This window comes from Podarcis vaucheri, assembly GCF_965113315.1.
Source record: "Podarcis vaucheri genome assembly, chromosome: 4".
Taxonomy (NCBI): domain Eukaryota; kingdom Metazoa; phylum Chordata; class Lepidosauria; order Squamata; family Lacertidae; genus Podarcis; species Podarcis vaucheri.
In genome coordinates, this window is record NC_138762.1 from 91,920,025 (window position 1) to 91,942,603 (window position 22,579).

The 22,579-nt window shown below is 43.5% G+C and overlaps 1 protein-coding gene across 1 annotated transcript; it reads left to right on the top strand.

The window, feature by feature from the left end:
* The first annotated feature begins 11,572 nt into the window (after window positions 1-11,572).
* Window positions 11,573-15,270, top strand: LOC309530173 (uncharacterized protein). Its single transcript, XM_082218881.1, has 10 exons — window positions 11,573-11,742; window positions 13,269-13,345; window positions 13,634-13,665; window positions 13,800-13,916; window positions 14,044-14,123; window positions 14,269-14,362; window positions 14,469-14,552; window positions 14,641-14,745; window positions 14,876-14,927; window positions 15,143-15,270. Exons 1-10 carry the CDS (start codon window positions 11,732-11,734, stop codon window positions 15,166-15,168), a joined length of 678 nt encoding a protein of 225 aa, XP_082075007.1. The 5' UTR covers window positions 11,573-11,731; the 3' UTR covers window positions 15,169-15,270.
* Window positions 15,271-22,579: the final 7,309 nt, after the last annotated feature.

The following is a 22,579-nucleotide window of genomic DNA, read 5'->3' on the forward strand; positions in this document are numbered from 1 at the left end:
AGTCTCAACTAAGGAGTTGTGTGGGGCCTACAAATGTCCTCTCCCCAGACCTCTTTTAAGGCTGGGCCTGGGAGCAGTAGTCAGTTCAGAATGGAATTAAGAAGGTTAAATTCCCCCAGCACCTCAAAATTCAGTTCCTTTTTCTTAGGCTATATCAGAGCTTCTTTTTCAGTCAGAACTCACTGGAACCCAGTTCCGGCACCTCTCAGGTACCCTATTTTTTCGCTCTATAGGACACACTTTTTCCCCTCCAAAAATTAAGGGGAAATGTGTGTGCGTCCTATGGAGCGAATGCAGGTTCCTTGGCTTCAGCGATAGCAACGCGAAGCCTCCGAAGCACAGAGGGAGCGCTCCTTCTGCGCTCCGGAGGCTTCGCGTTGCTTTCGCTGAAGCCTGGAGAGTGAGAAGGGTTGGTGTGCACCGACCCCTCTCGCTTTCCAGGCTTCAGGGATAGCCACTCTCCAGGCTTCAGGGATAGCCACGAGGTCCCACTGCGCTCCAAAGGCTTCAGCCACGCACCTGCCTGGAAGCCGGAGGGTCTCCTTCTGCTCCTCCTCCAGCTTCGCAGTGATGCACCTGTCCTGCGAAGCCAGAGGAGGAACAGAAGGGTTCCTTCTCCAGCTTCGCTTGAAGGGGCACTGCACAGTTCTGCCTGGAAGCTGGAGGAGGAACAGAAGGGACTCAAGCAGGGAGAGGTTGCGCGGGGCTAAAGAGGAAGCCAAAACAGCAAGCTGGATCTATCCCGCTCGCTGTCTTGGCTTGTGCCATAGCCGTGCGCAACCCCTCCGGCAGGGAGAGTTTGCGTGAAGTCTGTATGCTGCTTTTGGGGGCTGGGGGGGAAATAAGATTTTTTTTCTTGATTTCCCCCTCTAAAAACTAGGTGCGGCCTATGGTCTGGTGTGCCCTATGGAGTGAAAAATACGGTAGGTGCCATTGCCATTCTAAGAAAACAAAGGCGTTATGCCACCTCTTTTTCAAGAAAAAATAGCACTGAGCTATATTGTTTCAGTCAGCTGAGGTTTAGGTTATATCACAATATAACCTCTGCCTCTTTCTGATATTGCTAAAATACAGCTTCATTGAAACTGCATCTTGCTTTCTTGAACTAGCACATCTTACTTCAATCATATGAAACATTCCCCTCCCTTTCTCTCCCTTTTGAAACAGGTTCTTCCCAACACACTTGCAAGAAATAATGTGACTGAGTCAAACACATTAAAGCTTTTGCTAAGTGTGTTCATGGTTTTTAAAGAGCTTGAGCTCTAGGGTCAAGCCATTGGAGGAAACGCATGCGAAAAAACTTGCATTGTGTCATGTAATATATTCAGCCGGGACATAATTCATCCATGCAGTGGAACTGGGAGGTTTTAAAACTTGGCTTTTATTTTTAGTTATCTATTATGCAACAAACTTGGCTTCATGCACCAGTAAATTCTATTATCTAGCAGCAACACTATTTTGCTCTAAATCCAGTTTATAAATACAGAAATATTGTTGCAATGAAAAATGGCATTAATATTCACCAAGCAAAAATGCCTCCAAGGTCTTGGTCATTCTCGAGCTGGGTATATTGATGTGAGCTGATAAAGAAGTTGGATTGCCCTCATTTGTGCTTCCAGTGCAGCACAGAAATGAGAGTACTTTCGAAACTGGCTGCCGCAAGAAAGCTCTGATGTTCTGAAATGGGACGGTATCTGCCACCAAGAGAATCATTATGTCCCCGATATTGACAAGAAAAGGATTAAGGAAGTGCCACACTGGTAAAGTGCAGAGCATCAGACGATACACCCATTATGGGTGATCAAGAAATTTTCAGGGTGAAGTGTTAGGAGCAGCAGGGTCCGACACATGCTGTTGCTAGTCCAATGGGCCAAAAGCAGGAGATATGGTAGGGGGTGGATTGGAGGTCAGATATCCAATTGTATATCAGTTATCCCCCCCCCCCCGTTACAGCCACCCAACTGGCTCCACTAGAAGTAGAGCTGTTATTATCAAAAGTCCCATGCTGTGGAACACTCTTCCAGCAGAGATTAAACAGGCATCAAAAGTGATCTTCAGGAATCTCTTGAAGACTTTGTTATGCTGGAAGGCCAAGACAGTGGTTTAATTCTTTCTTGATTAGCCAGTCATTTTAATGAATGTTATTTAAGGAGGTGTTTTGTTTTGTTTTGTTTTTACAGTTCTGTACAGCACCCTGATGTTTTGAGAAAACATAAATGTGTATATATACATATAAATCAGAGTACAGAGATGTTATGTTTTGTGTCATGGACCTTTACCCTGAGTCTTTTAAGTCCGCTTACCTTTCCCGGTGGGCGGTGTTGCGGCTGGTATCTGGAAATCTACAGTGATCTGGTGTGGGGGGCAGAAAGTTGACACCCTCATCGGAGTGCCCCTATTTGATGCAAGTCATAGGGCTCCCCCTATTGGTGGTTTACCCTTATATGGACTCCCTGCAGATGGGTGGGAGTCGAGTTAAAGCCTGGCTTCACCTAATGTTAAGCCAAACCACTCACATCTGTAACCAATAAAGTTAGCATCAAAAAGATTTGGAAGAAAGCTGTCAGACTTTCTTCTCCTGCAAGTAAAAAAATAATGAAGAAATAATAATAATAATAATAATAATAATAATAATAATAATAATAATAATAATAATTCTTTTAAAAGTTTTTATTTATACTTTTCAAATTTATACATTTCAAAGTTTGACTTCCTTCCCCCTCTTTCTGTGGTTACTTACATTTATTTTTTAATATCCAAATTCATTTAATTATCTACTTTAAATATATACTTTTATGAGACTGCAGGTTGTTACAATAATCCTGCTATTGTTTGCATCTGTTTGCAATTTATCTGTAAATATTCAATAAACCATTTCTATTTTTTAATAAAAAGTTTGTTATTTTGGTTTCACCATTTCTGCATATTCCATAAGTTTTTGTATCCATTCTTCCTTTGCTGGGACTTCTGCTTCTTTCCTCTTTTGGGCAAGTAGCATTCTTGCTGCTGCAGTAGTATACATAAACAAATTTCTATACAATTTGGGTAGTTCTGTCCTTCTAATTCCCAAAAGAAAAGCTTCTGGTCATTGTTTTTTTACAAAAGTTATTTTGAACATCCTTTTCAATTCATTGTATATCATTTCCCAGTAAGCTTTAACCTTACTACAAGACCACCACATATGATAAAAAGAATCTTATTTAATAATAATTCTTATTATTATTCCTGAAGCCATATGCAGCAATGAGGGAAACAAACAACCTTCAAACCTGAATGATCTGTAGTTGTATAATGAAATCCATCAGCATTTAGGACCATAAATTGTCTAATGAAGCTCAAGCAACTGGCATTTTGTTATGTGGGTTAGCAGCTAAAATGAAGTGGGGACGTCCAGAACAGGGGAAAATAACAGATGAAAAAAATGAAAAAGAAAAACCCAATAAAACTTTGTTACTTCAAAAGTGAACATAGAGTTTATTCTTGTGGAATGTATATGACAGCAGAAGTACTTCCAGGTTTGTATTATTCACCAAGTGAAGGTGATCAAACTCGTCTTTTTTGGGGTTCTGGCAATGTCACACAGAATTGCACTCCAAGAGGGATGCAGAGGGAACTCTTTGACACTCTGATGCCTGAGGGCTGCTTTTCATTGCTGTGCCATCTCATGGGGAAAAAACATTTCTAATGAAAGATTTAACAGACATTCAAGTGACTCCGCAAAAGATATGCGAGCCACCAGTAGGAAATGGTGGATTTTGACAGTTTTACTTTTTCTCCATTTCTCTTTCTTTTTTCTCCATACTTAAGTTCGGGTCTCCATTTTAGTTTGCTTATTTATTCACTTTTGAATCATTATGGTGAAAAAGACCCTGTGACATTTCATTACAATTCAGTGCAAATTTCTCCTAATATACCCATTTTTGTATGCAGTTTTGCCTAATGTACACATTTTTCTGCAAAACAATGTCTCCAAATATAATGCGCTTCATATTATGTTCCACTACTCTATGCATACTTTAACCTAATATGTGCACATTTGTACACATTTTTTTGGCTAAAGAACTGCATTGCAAAATGCATTTCGAAGGATACTTGCATTTCAGTGCACAGATTGTTTCAAAAAGTGCAAATTATGTAGGTTCACTTTCAAATGTGAGCGGAATCAAAATTCACCCCATCCCTAGCCATCAACCAAGTGTTCATACATTTGCTTGCAGAGTAAATTTTTATCCTCATCTGTATGCAGGTGAATTACTTATGGGAATGATCCCATCTTTTCAAATAATGCTAATATAACCATTCTTATGCACTATTCTTAATGTGTGCAATACATTCTAGTTAAAAGATGGTCTAGAAATATGAAAAAATGGCATTCATTTGCATGCATTTGAAAGAATATATTTTGTTCATTTTAAGGGGTAATTAAGTGATATCATATGAGAATTATTTTGGATGCTAAGATATATATTCGGTGCACTGTACTTTAAGGAGACAAGATGCAGATAGAAATTAAGATAGGCTGGCATAAAAAGAGCTGTACCAGATGTGTCCCATCAGCCCCACAGAGACCTGGTTAAGTTTTCATTCTCCCTGTCTCTAACTAGGACTTTAAAAGAAAGGACAAGTAACTTGTGAACTGGACAGACTGTGATACACACATCAGTTTTCCTATTATTATTATTATTAGGCAGAGAAACTAGTGCATCAGCAATAGAGACCCTAGCCTGACATTGATTTCTGTGTTCTTAATGTCTATGGGTTTATTGCCAGTGATAATAACAACTGGACAGCTACTAAATTTTTGAAAATACAAAGGCTTATGACAGATTCAGTTATAATTATGGCTTTAACACCTAAGTCTGAGGAAACAAACACCTCCTTTGGCAGAGTTATCAGCGACTGTCAATCAGAATTTAAAGCATTCTACAAACAGAGATGGAGTTTTATTTTAGGGTCAGGTCACCAGATCATTCTCTAAAGCCCTGCAGCCTTGCGAGAGTTTAAGGTCAGGTCAACTAAAATAGTAGCAGGAAGGATCAACATAGCAAAGTGAATGAGGAATGTATGTGTAGTTAACCCAGTTCCAATAATGACCAAGTTGAAGAATAGCTGTACATTTGTGGCTATTTTTGGACTGCCCACTTTGGTAATCAAGAGTAATTTGTGAATTAAGGAGGTGCATGTCAGAGGCTAAAATGCATCAGGCTCTTTCTTGTTTGCTGTTAATTTATTCCTGTGTTTCCATGCTTTAGAAGCATTCTGGGATGGAAACTCCACTCCCAGCCACACTGGCATGAAAGTAAAAAAGCAACAGCCGCACTGGAGTAGCTAAAATCAGCAACTGACACTATGCCAATAGGCGGTGAAAGTAATAATCTGTTTTGGGGGAAGATTAGTTATTCAATTAAATAAATATACAGTGGGGCAAGGCAAATAACTTATGTCCTCACAATTCACTTGCCTGTCCAGTGGTCTTTCCTAAATTCTGACCGGCCAGACTAGGGACTTGCCCACATTTCTGTTTGTCCTGTGCCTAAAAAGCATGAGTCCAAGCTGTTTTCCACTTGTTTTTTTTTTAACTTGCTGAGTGGTTTTCTGTTTATCCCACCACTTTCCCTGGGAAAACCCGCTCTTTAGTGCTGAATCAGAGCAAATGTCTAACTGTTGTAAACCTGATTAATGTTTGCTCCGATTCAGCAGTAAAGATGAGGTTTTCCACAGGTGAAAGCAGAAGTCTAGATGAGCCCTTGATCTTGTTCATCCTATAGTGGACAGATTTCTTCAAAGACTGACCATTCTCTATGAATTGCCTTTCCATCATTATTTATGTTCCAGGTTCGAAAAGAGTTGGACTGAACCAATATTTCTCACTAGTCTAACTTCCACCACACCAAATTTTTCCCAGCTACTTCTCAAATTATTATTATTATTATTATTATTATTATTATTATTATGCATATTTCACAGCTCAGTGAAATCAACACATAGTTCATCACTAAAAAAAATGTCACCCCATGTGCGATGTTGCATCTGTTTGGCTGTGCTGGTCCATGTGATTTTATTCACTCCATCTTAGAGATGGCGTAACATCACGTGCCATTGAACAACACCATCCCATTGCCTTTGTTATTGCTTGTTTATTGATTGACACATTGCCTTTTCATCCAGTATGCACACAAGACAGCTTGCAATAATAAGATAACATTATGATCCAGAACATTCCTATGCAGTGGATGCTCGGGTTGCAAACGTGATCCATGCGGGAGACACGTTCACAACCCACAGCATTCGCAACCCGCAGCACCACATCTGCGCATGCAAGGGTCGCAATTCAGCACTTCTACACATGTGCAAAGTGCAATTTAGTGCTTCTGTGCATGCGCAAGTGCCAAAACCCGGAACTAACCCGTTCTGGTACTTCCGGGTTTCAGCGCATCCGTAACCTGAAAACGCATAACCTGAAGCGTCTGTAACCCGAGGTATGACTGTACATTAAAAACATCAAACCCCAAATAAACTGAAACAAGCACAAGAGACAGTATTATGACAGAGGCAAGGAAAGAATAACTGGCCATACCTTTCACTCACCCCAGGGGCTTTCAGTATAACCAGTGCTTTCTCTCTCTCTAAACTAATGTTTAGTGGTACAGTGGTACCTCAGGTTAAGTACTTAATTCATTGCAGAGGTCCATTCTTAACCTGAAACTGTTCTTAACCTGAAGCACCACTTTAGCTAATGGGGCCTCATGATGCTGCCACACCACTGGAGCACAATTTCTGTTCTCATCCTGAAGCACAGTTCTTAACCTGAGGTACTGTTTCTGGGTTAGCAGAGTCTGTAACCTGAAGCGTATGTAACCCAAGGTACCACTGTACTTTCATTTTCCTACTCATATTGAAATACTGACCCTCAATGAGGCCAAACTTAGATACACAAAATGTTTAGGGATAGGCGTACCCCTGCGTCTCCTCAGAAAAAAGCACCGAGTCTAACATAATAGGAAAAGCTTTAAGAGAGGTGTCCCACCCCTCATTTCCACACTCTGCAGAGATTTGCTGGGTCCGCCATCACAGTGGTTCTCTCCAGCAGCCAAGACAGGAGCTGGTCAGATGCCAACCAACTCAGAGAAGTAGACAGTTATCTGGTCAGTAGCAGACAGTGTGCTGGGTGTTGATGCTCGCTTGACCTCCAATCACTCAAATTGCTGCTACTTACTGAGAGGCAGAGAGAGATGGAGAGGGAGAGAAGGCTGGCTGGCTGGCTGGCTAGCTAGCTGGTGCAAATGCAAAACACCAGATTGGCCCTGTCAACGTGATGGTGGACCCAGCAAAACTCTAAGGATCTTACTTTTCTCTGAGCCGGGTTAGTACCTTTCACTTCCTGGGACTAGCTGTGCATTGGATTCATTCCCTCCACTTCCCTTTGGCTGCTGCATCATGTCTTTGCTCTCTGCCCCCAACCTGGAAGGAAAAAGGCACTTTAAGTTTTGGTGGGCAAGATGTTCCATGCCCTTTTCCTGTCCTCCATTACATACCCTCCAACATGCTTCCAATGAAAATGGGGGTGTTCTATTCAACAACAACAACAACAGCTATTACATGGTACCTGAGGTTACATATGCTTCAGGTTACATACGCTTCAGGTTACAGACTCCACTAACCCAGAAATATTACCTCGGGTTAAGAACTTTGCTTCAGGATGAAAACAGAAATCGTGCAGTGGCAGCGCAGCGGCAGCAGGAGGCCCCATTAGCTAAAGTGGTGCTTCAGGTTAAGAACGGTTTCAGGTTAAGAACCGACCTCCAGAACGAATTAAGTTCTTAACCCGAGGTACCACTGTATTTTTATTTTTATTTATACTCCGCTCATCTGACTGGGTTGCCCCAGCCATTCTGGGAGGCTTTAAACATGCATAAAAACACAACAAAACATTAAACATTTAAAAACTTTCCTATACAGGGCTGCCTTCAGATGTATTCTGCAGGTTGTATAGTTACTTTTCTCCTTGGCTCAGGGAGTCACATAATTCCATACCCTCCACCATTTCTCCGATGAAAATAGGGACATCCTAAGGAGAAGTGGGATATTCCGAGATCAAATCAGAAACTGGGATGACTTCTGTAAATCCAGGACCATCCCTGGAAAATAGGGACTGGTTTCCATCAACAGTGGCAGCGCTTAAGCAGTAGCACCCAGAATGCAATCTGTTGTCCACAGCTGGTGATGGTCATATGTTCTGGGGCTAGGGTCTGGCATAGGAGTGGAGATGACTTGTGGCTGGTTGCAACCTTCTCTTGAATTTTCACTTGAAAATAAAAAACTGCTGTAGTATAGCTCCCCCCTCCTTAAAAGCAAATAATCTCTTCTCACCTTTTGCTCCCTTTTTATCTTCTTCCATCTCATTCCCTACTTACTTAGAGGAAAATAGGAGGCTGCATTTTCAATAACTTCAAACAGCCCCGTGGCTATACAGGAACACCATTTAATTGCTAGGAGACTCTTTTCTTCCTGAGAGTTTTGTGCCTTCCGAGGGGATGATATAGCTGTCTCTTAAAATGCCAAGTTTTTCTTCTTCTTCTGGGTCTATTTGTAATCGTATCTCCTTTATTGGCATTATTGTAGTTGTCATTATTTATATACTGTACTGTAAAGTTATATACCACTATTCATAAAGGAAGATCAGAGTGGTTTACAACAATCACGCATAAAACTGTACAGTAAAATAAAATAGAAATGAAATTATTATGCATAACGCAAATTCTAGCTAGGGAAAAAAGCCAGGAGAAAAAATGTGAAAAGATATTCTGGCCAGCGATCTGATGATGCCAGCTTACTTATATAACATACATCTTTATAACAGAAGTCAGAGCTTCAGTTATACCCTGATGGTTTCCAGATCTTGTCACCAATTGGCAATTGTCTGCAGCAGACCATAACATAATTAATTTTAGAACCAATTTAAGAAGCTGGCATTTTCTGGAATGAGGCTGGTCTCTTCCAGAGTTCCATTTCCCCACCATACCTCCCTGAATGAGCTTTTAAACCTGTTGAAAAACTTCGGTTAGGGGGTGATCAGAAGTGATATCTCTCTCTCTCTTTATCGCTCAGAGTTCATGATCCTTCCACCATTTTCATTTTTAGCTTTTAGGACCTTTAGACCCCCCCCCCTTTTTTTAACAAGCCACAGAGAGGAAGAATTGACACTGAGGCTTTGAGACAAGGGGCTCTGTTCATTGAACATTTCAGGTGGCATGAAGTCACAATTCATTAGCTTCATAATGACATGGCCTCCGTGACCTGATGCCAGCTATAATGCAATTCCTTTTTTAGGTGATGTGCTTTTGTGTGTTTTTTTTTAAAAAGATCAAACCATTTTCAAGTCCAAATGGCTACAAGTCCCCAAAAATCATAAAGGTGAACTGCTTGGCCCGAAGAATCCCTAACTGCCCTTGTGTAGAAGATGCACATAGGTTTGGGCACTGGGAATATTCTACTGGGCTTCCTAATAATAAATAATAATACATTTTATTTATACCCTGCCCTCCCTGGCCAGAGCTGGGCTCAGGATGCCTAACACCAGTAAAATTATAGTAAAAACATAATAGGGGGAAAAACCCAATTTTAAATACAGGTTAAAATGCAATTTAAAATGCAGCCTTATTTTAAAAGTAGCCCATAGATCAAAACCATAAGGGGAGGGAAACATAAGGGTCAGACTGAGTCCAAACCAAAGGCCAGGCGAAACAGCTCTGTCTTGCAGGCCCTGCGGAAAGATGTCAAGTCCCGCAGGGCCCTAGTCCTAATACGAATACCTGCAATTTTGCTAGTATAAGCAAAGCATTATTATTATTATTATTATTATTATTATTATTATTATTATTATTATTAAAACACTATTAGCTTCCCTGGTAATTGAATTTTGGAGGGAAGTGCGTGGAGCAGTGGAGGGAATACGTTGTACTCTGTCTTCTTCTCTGGCGATCGATCACTTGTAGCCGAGTAAGATTGCCTTCCATGAACATGATTTTAACAGTGAGTGACTGTGGAGGCCAATTCTGTTTTTTGTTTTTTTTTTTAATAAAATTTTTATTAGTTTTCCACAATTTTTATAAACACAAACATTACATGATACAAACAAACAAACACATAAACAAACATGTATAATTTCAAATCCTTTTTTCTTTAACCTTACTTCACTGACTTCTCCATACCTCCCCTGCATCCCAATTTCCAAATTGTTTCAGCAAATCCTGCCCCTTGGTTTTATCAAATTTTTCCCTTATTCTTTTCTTTTACTTAATCTTTTACTGCTGTAATCCCCTTTTTTCTAAAACCTCCACATTTTAGCATTCATTAATTTTGCAATGTTTCTTAAGATAAATTTTAAATTTCTTCCAGTCTTCATCTGCCATCTCTTTCCCCTGGTCACGGATTCTGCCAGTCAATTCAGCCAGTCCCATGTAGTCTATCACCTTCATCTGCCATTCTTCCAGAGTGGGTAGATCTTGTGTCTTCCAATACTTTGCAATGAGTATTCTTGCTGCTGTTGTAGCATCTGTGGAGGCCAATTCTGGATCCACACTTCCTTCCACAGTGGGGACATTGGTTTCCAGGTGGAAGTTGATCACAGTGAGGGCTTGCCAAACGTGCCTTCCTCTCAGCATGTTTCTCCCTTTCGTCCTGAGTTTGAGAGTCTTCAAAGCCCATGACACCTTCGGTAAAGGCTGTTCTCCAATTGGAGTGCTTGGGGGTCAACATAGCTGAGCAACTGCCAAGGTCTATGTATCATCATTGGGATCAATGCCAAACATGGATACCCATGGCCTTGCTCCCTTTGTGAGGTAAATGCCATAAATGTAAAGGACATGACTTTACCCTAAGAATCATGGGAAATGTAGTCTGTTAAGGCAGTTGGAACTGTAGCTTTTTGAATGGTAAACTGCAGTTCCAAGAATCCTCAGGGAGAAGCAATGTGTTTTAAATATACGCTGCCTAAATTTCGCTGCCATCTTTTAAGTGGGGGACCAGTGACAGGATTTGCTTCCAACTTCATGTCCATCAAGCCCTGCATGTAATTTGGGTCCAGAGGAAAAGGACAAGCACATAGTGGTGAAATGAACAGAGGCATTCAGGGAGGGATCACTTTTCTTCCTCCTCTTCCTGCTGCAATCGCAGCAGTGCCGACAGCAGCATCTCCCTAAGTCGCTCTGAGGCAGCTGCCCAGGCAGGAGTGGCATGGCTTATCTTACTTTGGGGGGGGGGATTTATTTTAAAAACACATCTTTTTGCCATTTTGTCACTCCCCTCAGTAATGACACCTGGGGCAAACGGCCCCAACCACATACTCCTTCCTATGCCTCTGCCTCCAGATGTCTTCTAAAAGTCAGGTAGTTGTTTATTTCCTTGACATCTGATGGGAGGGCATTCCACAGGGTGGGCGCCACTACCGAGAAGGCCCTCTGCCTGGTTTCCTGTAACCTCACTTCTCGCAGTGAGGAAACAGCAGAAGGCGCTCGGCGCTTATTTTTATTTTTTGCATATTTGTGCGCATTTTGTATACATTTATTTTGTTTATAGAGGAATAGTTAGGGGTAAGTGTAGGGTTAGGGTGGGGGTTAGGTTTGGGCTTAGGGCTGGGTTTGGGGGTGGGATCAGAGTTTGGGATCAGGCTTGGGTGGGAATTTTAGATAGGTAGTTAGCTTAGAAAGGGGGGGGATTTTTCATAAAGAAGATGTGCAGATTGTAAGTACCATTCCTTTGCGTGGACAGGCGGAGTCCCCCAGATCCTGCACGGTCCCCCCGTCATGTGAATAACGACTCAAGACAACGTGCTATGGGATTAAATTGGCCACAACTTTATTAAATTTCAAATGTGGGTAGACCTTGGCTCAGGCATTGGGCGTTCTCCCTCCCCGGTCCCCAGTCGGGGGCCTAGGGAGCATCAGGGTTATCCAGTGTGTGGGGGGGGGATGGGCCGGCTCTGGAGAACATATGTTCAAGCAGAGATGGCCGCCCCCGTAACGCCGCCGCCGCAGGAGGGAGCAATGACGACCTTTCGGTGTACGGCCAAAGCCTCCCTCCAGAAAACCCCTTTAACGGGGAACCCTGGTATCGCCGCCGCAAGAGGAAGATGGACAAAAGGATTCCGCCCAAGGCCTGATACTGCCAAAGTTGTGACGTTTTGCTACGGGAAAGGCGAAACCTGCCAATGCAGGGAAATTCCTTTCCGGCCCTTTAACAGCGACCTTAACGTAGCAGCGCCCGCATACCTGTGAAGAAAAGTTAACCTGCAAAACCTGTGAAGAAAAGTTAACCTGCAAATAAGACCTTAACTGGGGGTGGGTAGGGTGGGAGAAGCTCTGGAGCCAAGTGTGGATTCCCAGGTAAGATCCTCCCTCTATTGTGTGGGCAGGTAATCCCTCCCCTACCTGGCCTGGTCTCCTTGGCAACGCTTCCCCCAGGTGGGATTGGACAACTGACTGAGGTAGGTGGAGACCTCCAGGTATCCCACCTGAGGGAAGGCAAAGCCAAGCCTATGCTGTTGGAGCCACTCCAGATCTAGGGGCTGCACGCGTCCACGCAAAGGGCGCCCCCCATTTTAAGCGGGGAGCGGTCATTGCTTTCTCTTGGTCTCCTGGGGGTGGGGTGTGAGTCCCGGGGTCCCCTCTACAGCTTTAGCTCTCTGGTCCACCAGGGAGCTTCATGGCTGAGTGGAGATTTGAACCCTGCTCTCCCAGGTCCTCCCAGTCCAGCCCTCCAACCACTACAACTCTGTCTGGTTCCATTTTACATCTCTCCAGCTGTCCTACAATATTGGCCTTCTCCCCCTTCCTGGCTCCAAGGAAGACTCCACCCTCTTCCTCATGTTCTGCTCCTTTTCTGGGACACCTTGATGCTTGGAGGACCCTCCTAGGGGTCTCCTCCCTCTCCAGGAAGGGCAGGGCTGTCCTAAGAAGACGAGGCAGAGTAGCCCTTTAACAGCTGGAAATGCTTGTCTTTCCTTTGGGCTGGAGCTCTTGAACCCATAGCACTTGGGGCCTCCTTTCTCTCTCTGCCAGCCATTCATGCTCTGGGCTGCCTCTTTCCAGCTTTGGCGATGCCCTTTCAGGTCGCAGAACTGCACAGAGATGGCAGGAATTGGGCCAGATGCCCCTCCTCTCTCTCTATCTCTCTCTCTCTCTCTCTCTCACACACACACACACACACACACACACACACGAATTGGGGCTGCCAGCTTTTGAGTCGCTCTTTCTGCTCATCTCTTCTAGGTTCAGGTGCTTAAGGTGGCTGATCAGCTGCAACAAGGTGGCCCCCTTGGAAGTCCTGGAGCAGCCCGCGGTGTCGGGTGAGCAAGTGGCCCTCCTTTTGGGGACGGAGGAGGGCAGGAATGGGCTGGGGGGCATCTAGTAAAAAGATTCACAGAGCCAGATGGCTGGATCCAACCCGCCTATCTGCAACAGCATCTGGAAACACCCCCCCCCCCCCGAGGAACCACCCTGTTTTGTGGGGTCTGTTGGAGGAAGCAGGGGGCTGGGCTGTGGGGCAAGGCAGGGTGCAATGAGAAAACTCTTAGAAAAGCATTGCAAGGGGCTCAGGGAGGAACTCACCTGACCCCATGTCCTTCACTTTGCAGATGTGCTGGGAATCCACATCCCTTCCGTTGCGGTGAGTATTGGATAAAACAAGAGCAGGGAGGGGGTCCCTCAGACCTGCCCCCCTCTTGCACTCCACTCTGCACTCTCAGATGTGGAGGAGCCCTCCCCCCACAAGGAACTGACAGCCTGACTTTTGCCTTTCAGCTGCTGGACAAAGATCAGCTTTATCTCCTGGGCATCATCCAGGACTGCCAGGCAGCTCGGCTCAGGGGTCTCCGAACCCTGACATACTCCAAGCAGGAGATGGCCAAAGCCATTCTGGTGAGTGATGTGTGGTGTGAGGGACCCCATGGGGAGGGAGGGGCAGAGAGGGGCTGGTGTTTGGGGTTGGAGCCGTCCTCTGGAGACTCCCGGAAGGAGCTGACTTTCCTCCTCTTCTCTCTTCCAGGACATCCTCGGCCACTTGGAGTACTTCAGGGATCGCCCCCTGAGCCTGGCCCTGGCCTTCGAGGCCCTCCAGCAGTTGAGGTGAGTGGGGTCTTTGGGGTGGGCGGGGCTGCAGGGGGACAGAACTCCAGGGGGAGCTTTGGGTGGGCAAGTCAGGCAGGAGGGAGAAGGGGACAAGGGAGACTTGGAGGAGGCAGTGTCTAACCCCTTCCCTTTCTCTCTCTAGTTTTATGAGACCCCACTTCAGTCCCTCTATGGTCAGTGCTATCCTCCATAGAACAACAGAGGCAGTTCTGGGGACCGCAGAGGAGGACAAAGAGGTCTGTCCTCTGCTTTAACTTCTCTTTGCACAGCTCTTTCTTCTTCCCACACTCTTACAAAATTTAACCCAGCAGCACTCAACCTCTCTTCTCTCTTTTCCCACAGGAACTGAAGAGGCCATTCCAGAGCCTGCTGGGTGGTCTCCTCCTAGAAGCCCCCAATACTGGCACCCTTCTCCAGTTGCTTACCGTAAGTATCCTGATAGCATCAGGAGTGTTTTTAGGGTTGCCCCCCTGTCCCTTACCCAACGGACTGTCCCATTTCTTTCATCCCGCAGGACCTCCGATATCACGCCCTTTTGGGGAGTGAAGACCAAAGGAAATTAGGGGCCAGCAGTATATCCCTGCTGCTGGCCCTTTCACGAAGATTCCCGAACCTAAGAGTAAGTATTTTGCCTTCCTGTATTCAGTTCTTTGGTTGTTTCCATCCTTCCTGGGTGGGGCTGCTTCTCTTACACCCATCCAGGGTGGGGTAATAGTGTCAACTGACTCATATTTGTCTTTCCTCTGCAGTACACAGTAATTCGGCCGGAGCTGGCGTGCTTCAGAAATAATCTGAAAGAAGGTAAGCCCCACACCTTGGGGACAGTGAACTCCCTGTCCCTTGTTTGCCCAAGACACACCTCCCAGGTCTTCTTGCTGGGAGTCCTGCAGGATCTGCTCCCTGCCTGGCAGGCCTTTCCCACCTGACCTGGGAGGGCAGCATCCAGACTGACTCCAGCTACAAGAAGCGGAGAGGACTGAACAGTTTTCCTCTCTTTTTCATTCTTTTCCATCCAGATGACATCATCATCGAGGAGCTGTGATTTTCCTCCTTGAAGGAATTGCTGCTCTATTTGGACATCTCAACTGGCCAAAGACTGGCAGAAGAAGAGGCACTGAGAATCAGGAGGGGGACAGATGATTTATTTTGGGGAAGAGGAAGGGAAAAAACGGAGGGGGGAAATGAGGATATGTTTTATTGATAAAATGTTATGTTATAATTCCTAATAAAAAATCTTATAAAAAAGTGTACCTAAGTTATTGGAGGAAATAAGGAATTAGTTGAAGGTCTTAAAACAACTAAAACTAAGGTTTTGGTGAAAAATATGGATGCACAGGCAAAAAAAGATTGGCAGATGGCCAGTGGGCTGACAACTGAGAAAAAGGTGAAGTATATGGAAATATGGTTAACAGCGAAAAACTCCAATATATTTCAAGACAATTATGTAAAGACATGAAAAGATATAGGAAAAAACCTTGAGTTATGAGGAAGAATGAAACTCTCTCTAATGGGAAGAATTTTGATTATAAAAATGAATATATTTTGCCATTTTGCCCAAAATTCTATTTTTATTTCAAATCACTCCAATAGTAGGCAGAACAAGATGCTTCAAAGAATGGCAAAAATATGTTTCTAGGTTTAATAATAATAACAACAACAACAACAACAACAACAACAACAACAACAACAACTTTTTATTTATACCCTGCTCTCCCCGACCAAAACCAGGCTCAGAGTGGCCTTGTCTGGCAAGGGAAGAAACTGAGAATTAAATATAAAATTTTAATAGATATAAAATAAAGAGGTGGATTTTTATTGCCAGACATACAGTTGTATGATGTGGCAGCTTGTCTCCCCTTCTCCCCCCAAACTGTCCTGCAGTGAATCAGGCTAGTTTAGAGAGGAGGGTGGGAATTCTTCATGAACAAAATGTGCATTCCTTTGCTTTCTCTTGGTCTCCTGGGGGTGAGTCCTGGGGTCCCCTGCACAGCCATGGCTCTCTGGAAATTGACCCGGCCAGTCTTCTCCAGAGAGCTCAGCTCCTCCACACTCTTCCCCTGCCTCCCCCTTTTCTCTCCCCTCTCATCATTTACATTTAATAGGACAGTCCTAGGCCACTTTCCTCCCAGGAGCTCAAGGTGGCCTTCATGGTTCTCCCTGCCACCAATTGTTAGGTCCTCCTAGTCCAGCCCTCCAACCACTACACCTCTGCCTGGCTCCATTTTGCATCTCTCCAGCTGCCCTTGCATGTGAAGACAGGCTCTGGCAGATTGAGTGGGTGAGACCAATAATGTGTCCAACAGTCAAGAAGGTAGTTTCTGTACATGTTGTAGAAGCAAGTTAGGGGGCTGGTGACCCTAGGAAGGTAGCGTATGGCTACCAGATTCTTTTCAACAAATCCGGGGCCACTTTTTTTTTTTAAGTTGAGTAGCAACAGAGAGCCAGTATTGGGGGTGGTGAGGCAAAAGACCCCGGGCCCAAGCAGGCATACATATTACATAAAGGTGCAAAGCCCTTCTCTTGCACCCAGTGAAACATAAATGCACAGAGGTTTTTTTAAAAAACTGGGCAATGGTGAACCACCCGCCAGTGACTCCCGAGCCTTCCCCGATCTCCTACCCCCTTCCCCCTTTGTTTTGACAGATGAGGAGTCACGGATGGGTGGCTGTTGCCCAGGAGGGGCCAGCCTGGTAGTGCAGTTGGCTCTGGCTGGCTTCGGGAGCTGCTCGCTGCCATGGCATCCACCATTTTTCCTGCGTCATAGCATCAAGCAGCTCCTGAAGCCAGCCAGAGCCAACTGCGTTAACAGGCTGGCTCTGCTGATGCTGCCGCTGCCACATTTCCTGGGGACAGATTTGCAAATCTGGGGATATTCCAGGGACGGAATTTGTCCGGGGCAGATTTGCATATCCGGGGACTGTCCCCGGGAACTGGGGACGTCCGGTAACCCTAAAGTAGCAAATCTAGGAGAGGGAAAACTCTGATCCTCAACCTCTGATGCCTTGCAGGAAGATGTTAACACTGAGCAAACAAGTGTTGTAACAACTTGGAAGCTTCCTGGACTCATGTATGTGAATCATCTAAACGAGTATAAGAGCCCTGCTGGATCTGACCAATGGCTCACCTGAATGCATATCAGAACCACAATCAGATCACAACACTAATCTCCATAGATTCCCCCGAAACAGAAAGTATTTCAATAAAACATGGATAACCCCCAAGCTTCATGTGGTCTCAGATACTTGGATAACCATGCGGTATTTCTGAAGCAGTGTAACGAAAACAACAGCATCTTAAACAGCCCCAGATGGAAGTGTTATGAAGAGATTTTCATTAAGAAGAATACAATTTGTAGTTGCGTGAGCTAGAGTGATGACACCATCATCTGTAAAAGACACAGTGCAACTTCACCTTTAATTAACTTAAAAGATGAAGTACAAATCCACTTTTAATTAACTTAACTTTGCCAGAGGTATTTAGCCCACTGACAGGGTTTTTTGTGATTAAGTGCTATAACTGGATCAGTCACCCCCACCCCCATCTTCCTCATGTGCCCCATTTTTCCTGGTACTGAACGTGACAATTTGCAAAGCACACTAGTGAACTTTTCTGTCTGTGGCACTTTTCCTCTTTTACTGCTTGTAAGCTGTACGGTTATTAAAAACACATGGTCTTCGGTTTGTACCCAGGAAACTATTTATTCTTAGATTGTAAGATGCAGCTGTTCAACTCCACTCTTCAAATAATTAGATGCTTGCCAACTTATGGATGTATAAAGATGGGACCTATAGAAAGCAATCACACTCCACCACCCTACGCAAACTGCAAGCATGGGTATAAGATCTGGATTAGCTCAACATTGTTTGTGATTCATCAAGCTAACTAGATCCCATCTCCTATATGGGCAATATGAATCCATTGTATTGGTAGCCTGCTTGTAAATATGGGAAATACATAATGGGGAAAAGAATGGAAGAATAGAAGTATTTGGAACATACATAAGAAATTTAGTATGCCTGACATTAAAAACACTTAACTTAGTGTGTGTGTGTGTGTGTGTGTGTGTGTGTGTGTGAGAGAGAGAGAGAGAGAGAGAGAGAGAGAGAGAGAGAGAGAGAGAGAGAGATATTAGCCCTACACACTAACTAATAGGCCACCAATCATTTGGGGCTAGTGGGAACATTTGAAATGTTGAGGAATTTTTGTGGTTGCCAGTCACAAAATACCTGCTGTGAAGACAAAATGGCTGCTGTGGGGTGTGGCCTAAGACAAAAAGGGGGTCACATCCAAAGGAACAGAAAAGGAGACAGGGGCTTCTCTATTCAAAATGGATGGGAGAGGGACTTCCGGGGTGGTGCCTCCGGTAATGGCGGAATTCCTCTGATCGGGAGGAATTTGCCCCATGGGAACCTGGGTCTGGCCGCCACGGCAAAGGCGGAGACCCACAAAAAATCACAGGTGGGAGAAGCCTGTGAGCGTAGGATTCGGCGGGCACCTTTTGCACTTCCCCTACTCACAGGGAAACCCGGTTTCGGGGGTCCGGAACGACGTGGGGTGAGCGGCGCGGTGCTTTGAATCGTCTACTTCTTCCACGGAGCGAAACCGCATAGCTGTTGTCGGAGAGCGCTGACTTTTTCCTGTGGACAATTTGACTTTAAAGTAATTACCCGTGAGTAGAGCTGAAGCGGGAGAATTGGATTTTTTAACGTTTAATTTGGTATCGTAACGGGGAGGTTCAAAACAGGAAGTACGCCTTCCCCTTTTGTAAATAGACTGAAGCAATGAGGCTGCAAGCTGAAGTCTTGGAAAGCCTTTTGTAAAAGACTAAATTTCCATCCTTAAAGAACATTAAACCCCCCCCCCCCTTGGAGGCAGGAGAAGAGGGGGGGAAGTCGTGGACTGAGTATGCCTGCAGGAGAGAGCGAAGAGAGTTAAAATACCACCGCTCTGACCCTGGGAACAGGCTGCTAGCAGGACTGACGTCTTTTGGAATGTTCATTGACAGTGTTTAGAACGTTCATTGACAGCTAGCATAAGAGAAATACATTGTTTCTACTGTCTCCGGCTGCCTTTAAAAAGGAGTAAAAGTAACCGAAAACTGAAACTAACTTTGGATTGTTTGAACTGTGTTTAAAAGAGGACATTACTGACTATGGTTGTCGCCAATGGAAGCGAAGGCACAGAAAAAACTCAATATGGAGGCCAAATGGCCGAAATGTTGGGAAATTCTGGAACAAGATGGAGACAGAATAAAATTGCAGAGCTTTGAAAAACTGAAAAACAAAGTGTGAGATTGGCTCCACTATTACCAAATAATGGAGGCATACAATTTGGACAAAAAAGTTGGTTTCCAGGTGGAAAAATCAAAATTGGAAACAGAATTGTTAGATCCCAAAATCAAGAATTTGTCAAGAATGTATAACTTGCTGTTGAAATGGAACACTCAGGATGAAATGGTGAAATCAGCTATGATTAAATGAGCACAAGATGTTGGACATAACATAATGATGGCTGACTGGGAACAGTTATGGACCACAGGTATGAAATTCACGGCATGTAATGCCCCAAGAGAAAATTTAATGAAAATGATTTATAGGTGGTACATGACACCATTCAAGCTTGCAAAAATTTACCATTTGCCCAATAATAAATGTTGGAAATGTAATGAAACTGAAGGTACATTCTTTCAGCTTTGGTGGACATGCCCAAGGATTAAGACATTCTGGGAGATGATTTATAACGAAATGAAAAAGGTAGTCAAATATACCTTCCTGAAGAAACCAGAGGCCTTTCTCCTGGGCGTGGTCGGCCAATTGGTGCTAAAGAAGGATAGAACTTTTTTATGTATGCAACCACAGCAGCAAGAATACTCATTGTGAAGTATTGGAAGACACAAGATTTACCCACCCGGGAAGAATGGCAGATGAAGTTGATGGACTACATGGAATTGGTGGAAATGACTGGCAGAATCCGAGACCAGGGAGAAGAGTCGGTGGAAGAAGACTGGAAAAAGTTTAAAGACTATTTACAGAAATACTGTAAAATTAATGAATGTTAGAAGAATGTTGGAATGAAGTTATATGGCTTTAGTAGAAATGTTATAAGGAATTAAGTATAAATAGCTTAATAGAATATTAAAGGAAAAATAAGCTTAGAATGTGTTAAGATAATTATAGGATAGAAAACAGAGGGAGATGGAAAGGAATTGCTGAAACAATTAACAGAAGTGGAATACAAAAAGGGAGGTGTGAGGGGGTCGTGGAAATAAGTGAATGAAATATAAGATATTGAAATTGTTTGATGTGTTTTAAACTGTTTTTGTTTGGTTTTGTTAGTTTAATGTGTTAGTGTTATGTAGTGTTTTTGTATTGTATTGTATTGTTTGTTTGTTTTGTAGTGTTTAAATTGTTGGAAAAGTAATAAATATTATTTTCCAAAAAAAAAAAAAAAAAGGATGGGAGAATAGCATGGATGTCCAAACATGGCACCCAATGAAATTTGAGCATGTTAGCAGATGTGTTCTCTGCAGAAAAAGTTGAAACGGGGCAAAAAGAAAGAGCAAATTTTTGTGGAGATATCTACTGACACCTTTCTTGGGCACCATGGGAGGTAGTGATGGGCATATTGTGATGGATTTGCAATGACAAGTCTTGTATCTGATTGTTAGGTGGCAAAAGACCTCTCTTCCTGGCAAGAGAAGAACAGCAACAGGAAACAGCACCTATCAACCCAGCTACTATTAAGTCCGGGGCCACCTAGTGGTTGAACCAGTGATGGAGAGCCTCCTTATATGCCGTTAGCCCAAGCCAGCATGGCCAATGCTTAGTGATGATGGGATCTGTAGTCCAACAGCATCAGGGTGTCACAGGTTCCACATTAATGGAGCAAACCATATAAAGGCATTATTTACACTGGGGTAGCCAATGTGGTCACCGCGAGATGTTGCTGGACTACAATTCGCATCATCCATCACCATTGGCCATGCTGCCTTAGGCTGATGGGACTTGGAGTCCAACAACATTTGAAAAGCACCATGCTGGCATTTTTTTAAAAAAAAAAGAGGAAGGAGAAGCATTTAGCTTGGTGGGTGACAGGTTTTGCAGGACTGGTCTGGATTAATTTTTTTGCCATACTGATATCATACTTGACATTAAAGGCATGTGAACTTCATGACTTGGATGATCTCAATCTGACTTGAAGCTGGAGGAAAAACCTGTCAGCTAGAAAAGGCTTTCTCTGCTAAGAGCTGGAAACTGAGTTGGACTTTACTTGAGGTAAACAAGTCAGCTGTTGACCAAGAAGGATTTATCTGAGTGATTAAATTGAACCCTTCCGATGCTCTCTGTGTATATAAACATTATTCCTGAGCTCTGCTCTGAAATGGAAAAGTTTGCCTGAATGCTGGTAAAAACTTGCTAGTGAGATGCTTTTTCTGAACCCAGAACTATGCTCTCAGCCAAGGAAAGGGTTTACTGGTTTGTTTGTTTCTTAAAAAAAAAAAGTAATCGTTTTCAATATTTCAGTGTATATAGAAACCAGACTGATGTAAACATGTTTCTTATCTGTGTTTAAATAATGTTATTCCAACTCCTTTAATTTAGAAAACACCCAAGTTACGTGTAAGGATTTAGCAAGAAAACTATGCAGCCTATGCTTGGCAACTATACAATGTTGAAGGGATGTTATGGAGAACTCTGCTCTTTTATATTGTCTGTCATAATGTTGTTGTCTCAATGAAACCCTGATATTTTGCAGGTGCCATTCACAGTTTTTCTTTTGTCTCCAGAACAGTAACTGCAAAGTTGGTGCCTCTTACGTTGCAATAAGTAAATGGAGATAATAGAACATACTGGTAAATGACCATATTTCATACCTGAAGCAGAGGTGAAATTTCAAAGTTTTTTTATTTGCAAACCCACAGCTTATACCTCTGTTGCACTACTCTATAGCTCTAACTTGGCTACAGGTGGGGATAAATTTGGTTTGGTTTATGTTTAAATATGAAATTCACTAATCTTACCTCCTGAAACAATACACCAACTGGGAAAAAAAATCTAGATTCAGGTAGATAACCGTGTTGGTCTGATGCAGTCGAAATAAAAGATTAAAAAGTAGTCCAGTAGCACCTTAGAGACCAGCTTAGTTTGTTCTGGGTATAAGCTTTCGTGTGCTATCTGAAGCTATCTGAAGAAGTGTGCATGCACACGAAAGCTTATACCCAGAAAAAACTAAGCTGGTCTCTAAGGTGCTACTGGACTACTTTTTAATCTTTTATTTCGACTGTGTCAGACCAACACGGTTATCTACCTGAATTATCTCCCTATAATTATTGTCAATAATTATACCATTTTGTACAGATTACTTGACTGGAGAACCTAATTCGAAAGTGTGATTTAGGTTGCTTCACCTTTAAGTGCAAAATGAATCTAATTTCTTCCCCTGCCCCATCCCTA

What these genes read in the sequence shown, in the direction of transcription:
- LOC309530173 (XM_082218881.1), top strand. An exon ending in AGATGGCCAAAGCCATTCTG is followed by an intron (nt 13,917 to 14,043) that starts GTGAGTGATGTG and finishes TCTCTCTTCCAG; the next exon opens with GACATCCTCGGCCACTTGGA. An exon ending in CCGCAGAGGAGGACAAAGAG is followed by an intron (nt 14,363 to 14,468) that starts GTCTGTCCTCTG and finishes CTTTTCCCACAG; the next exon opens with GAACTGAAGAGGCCATTCCA.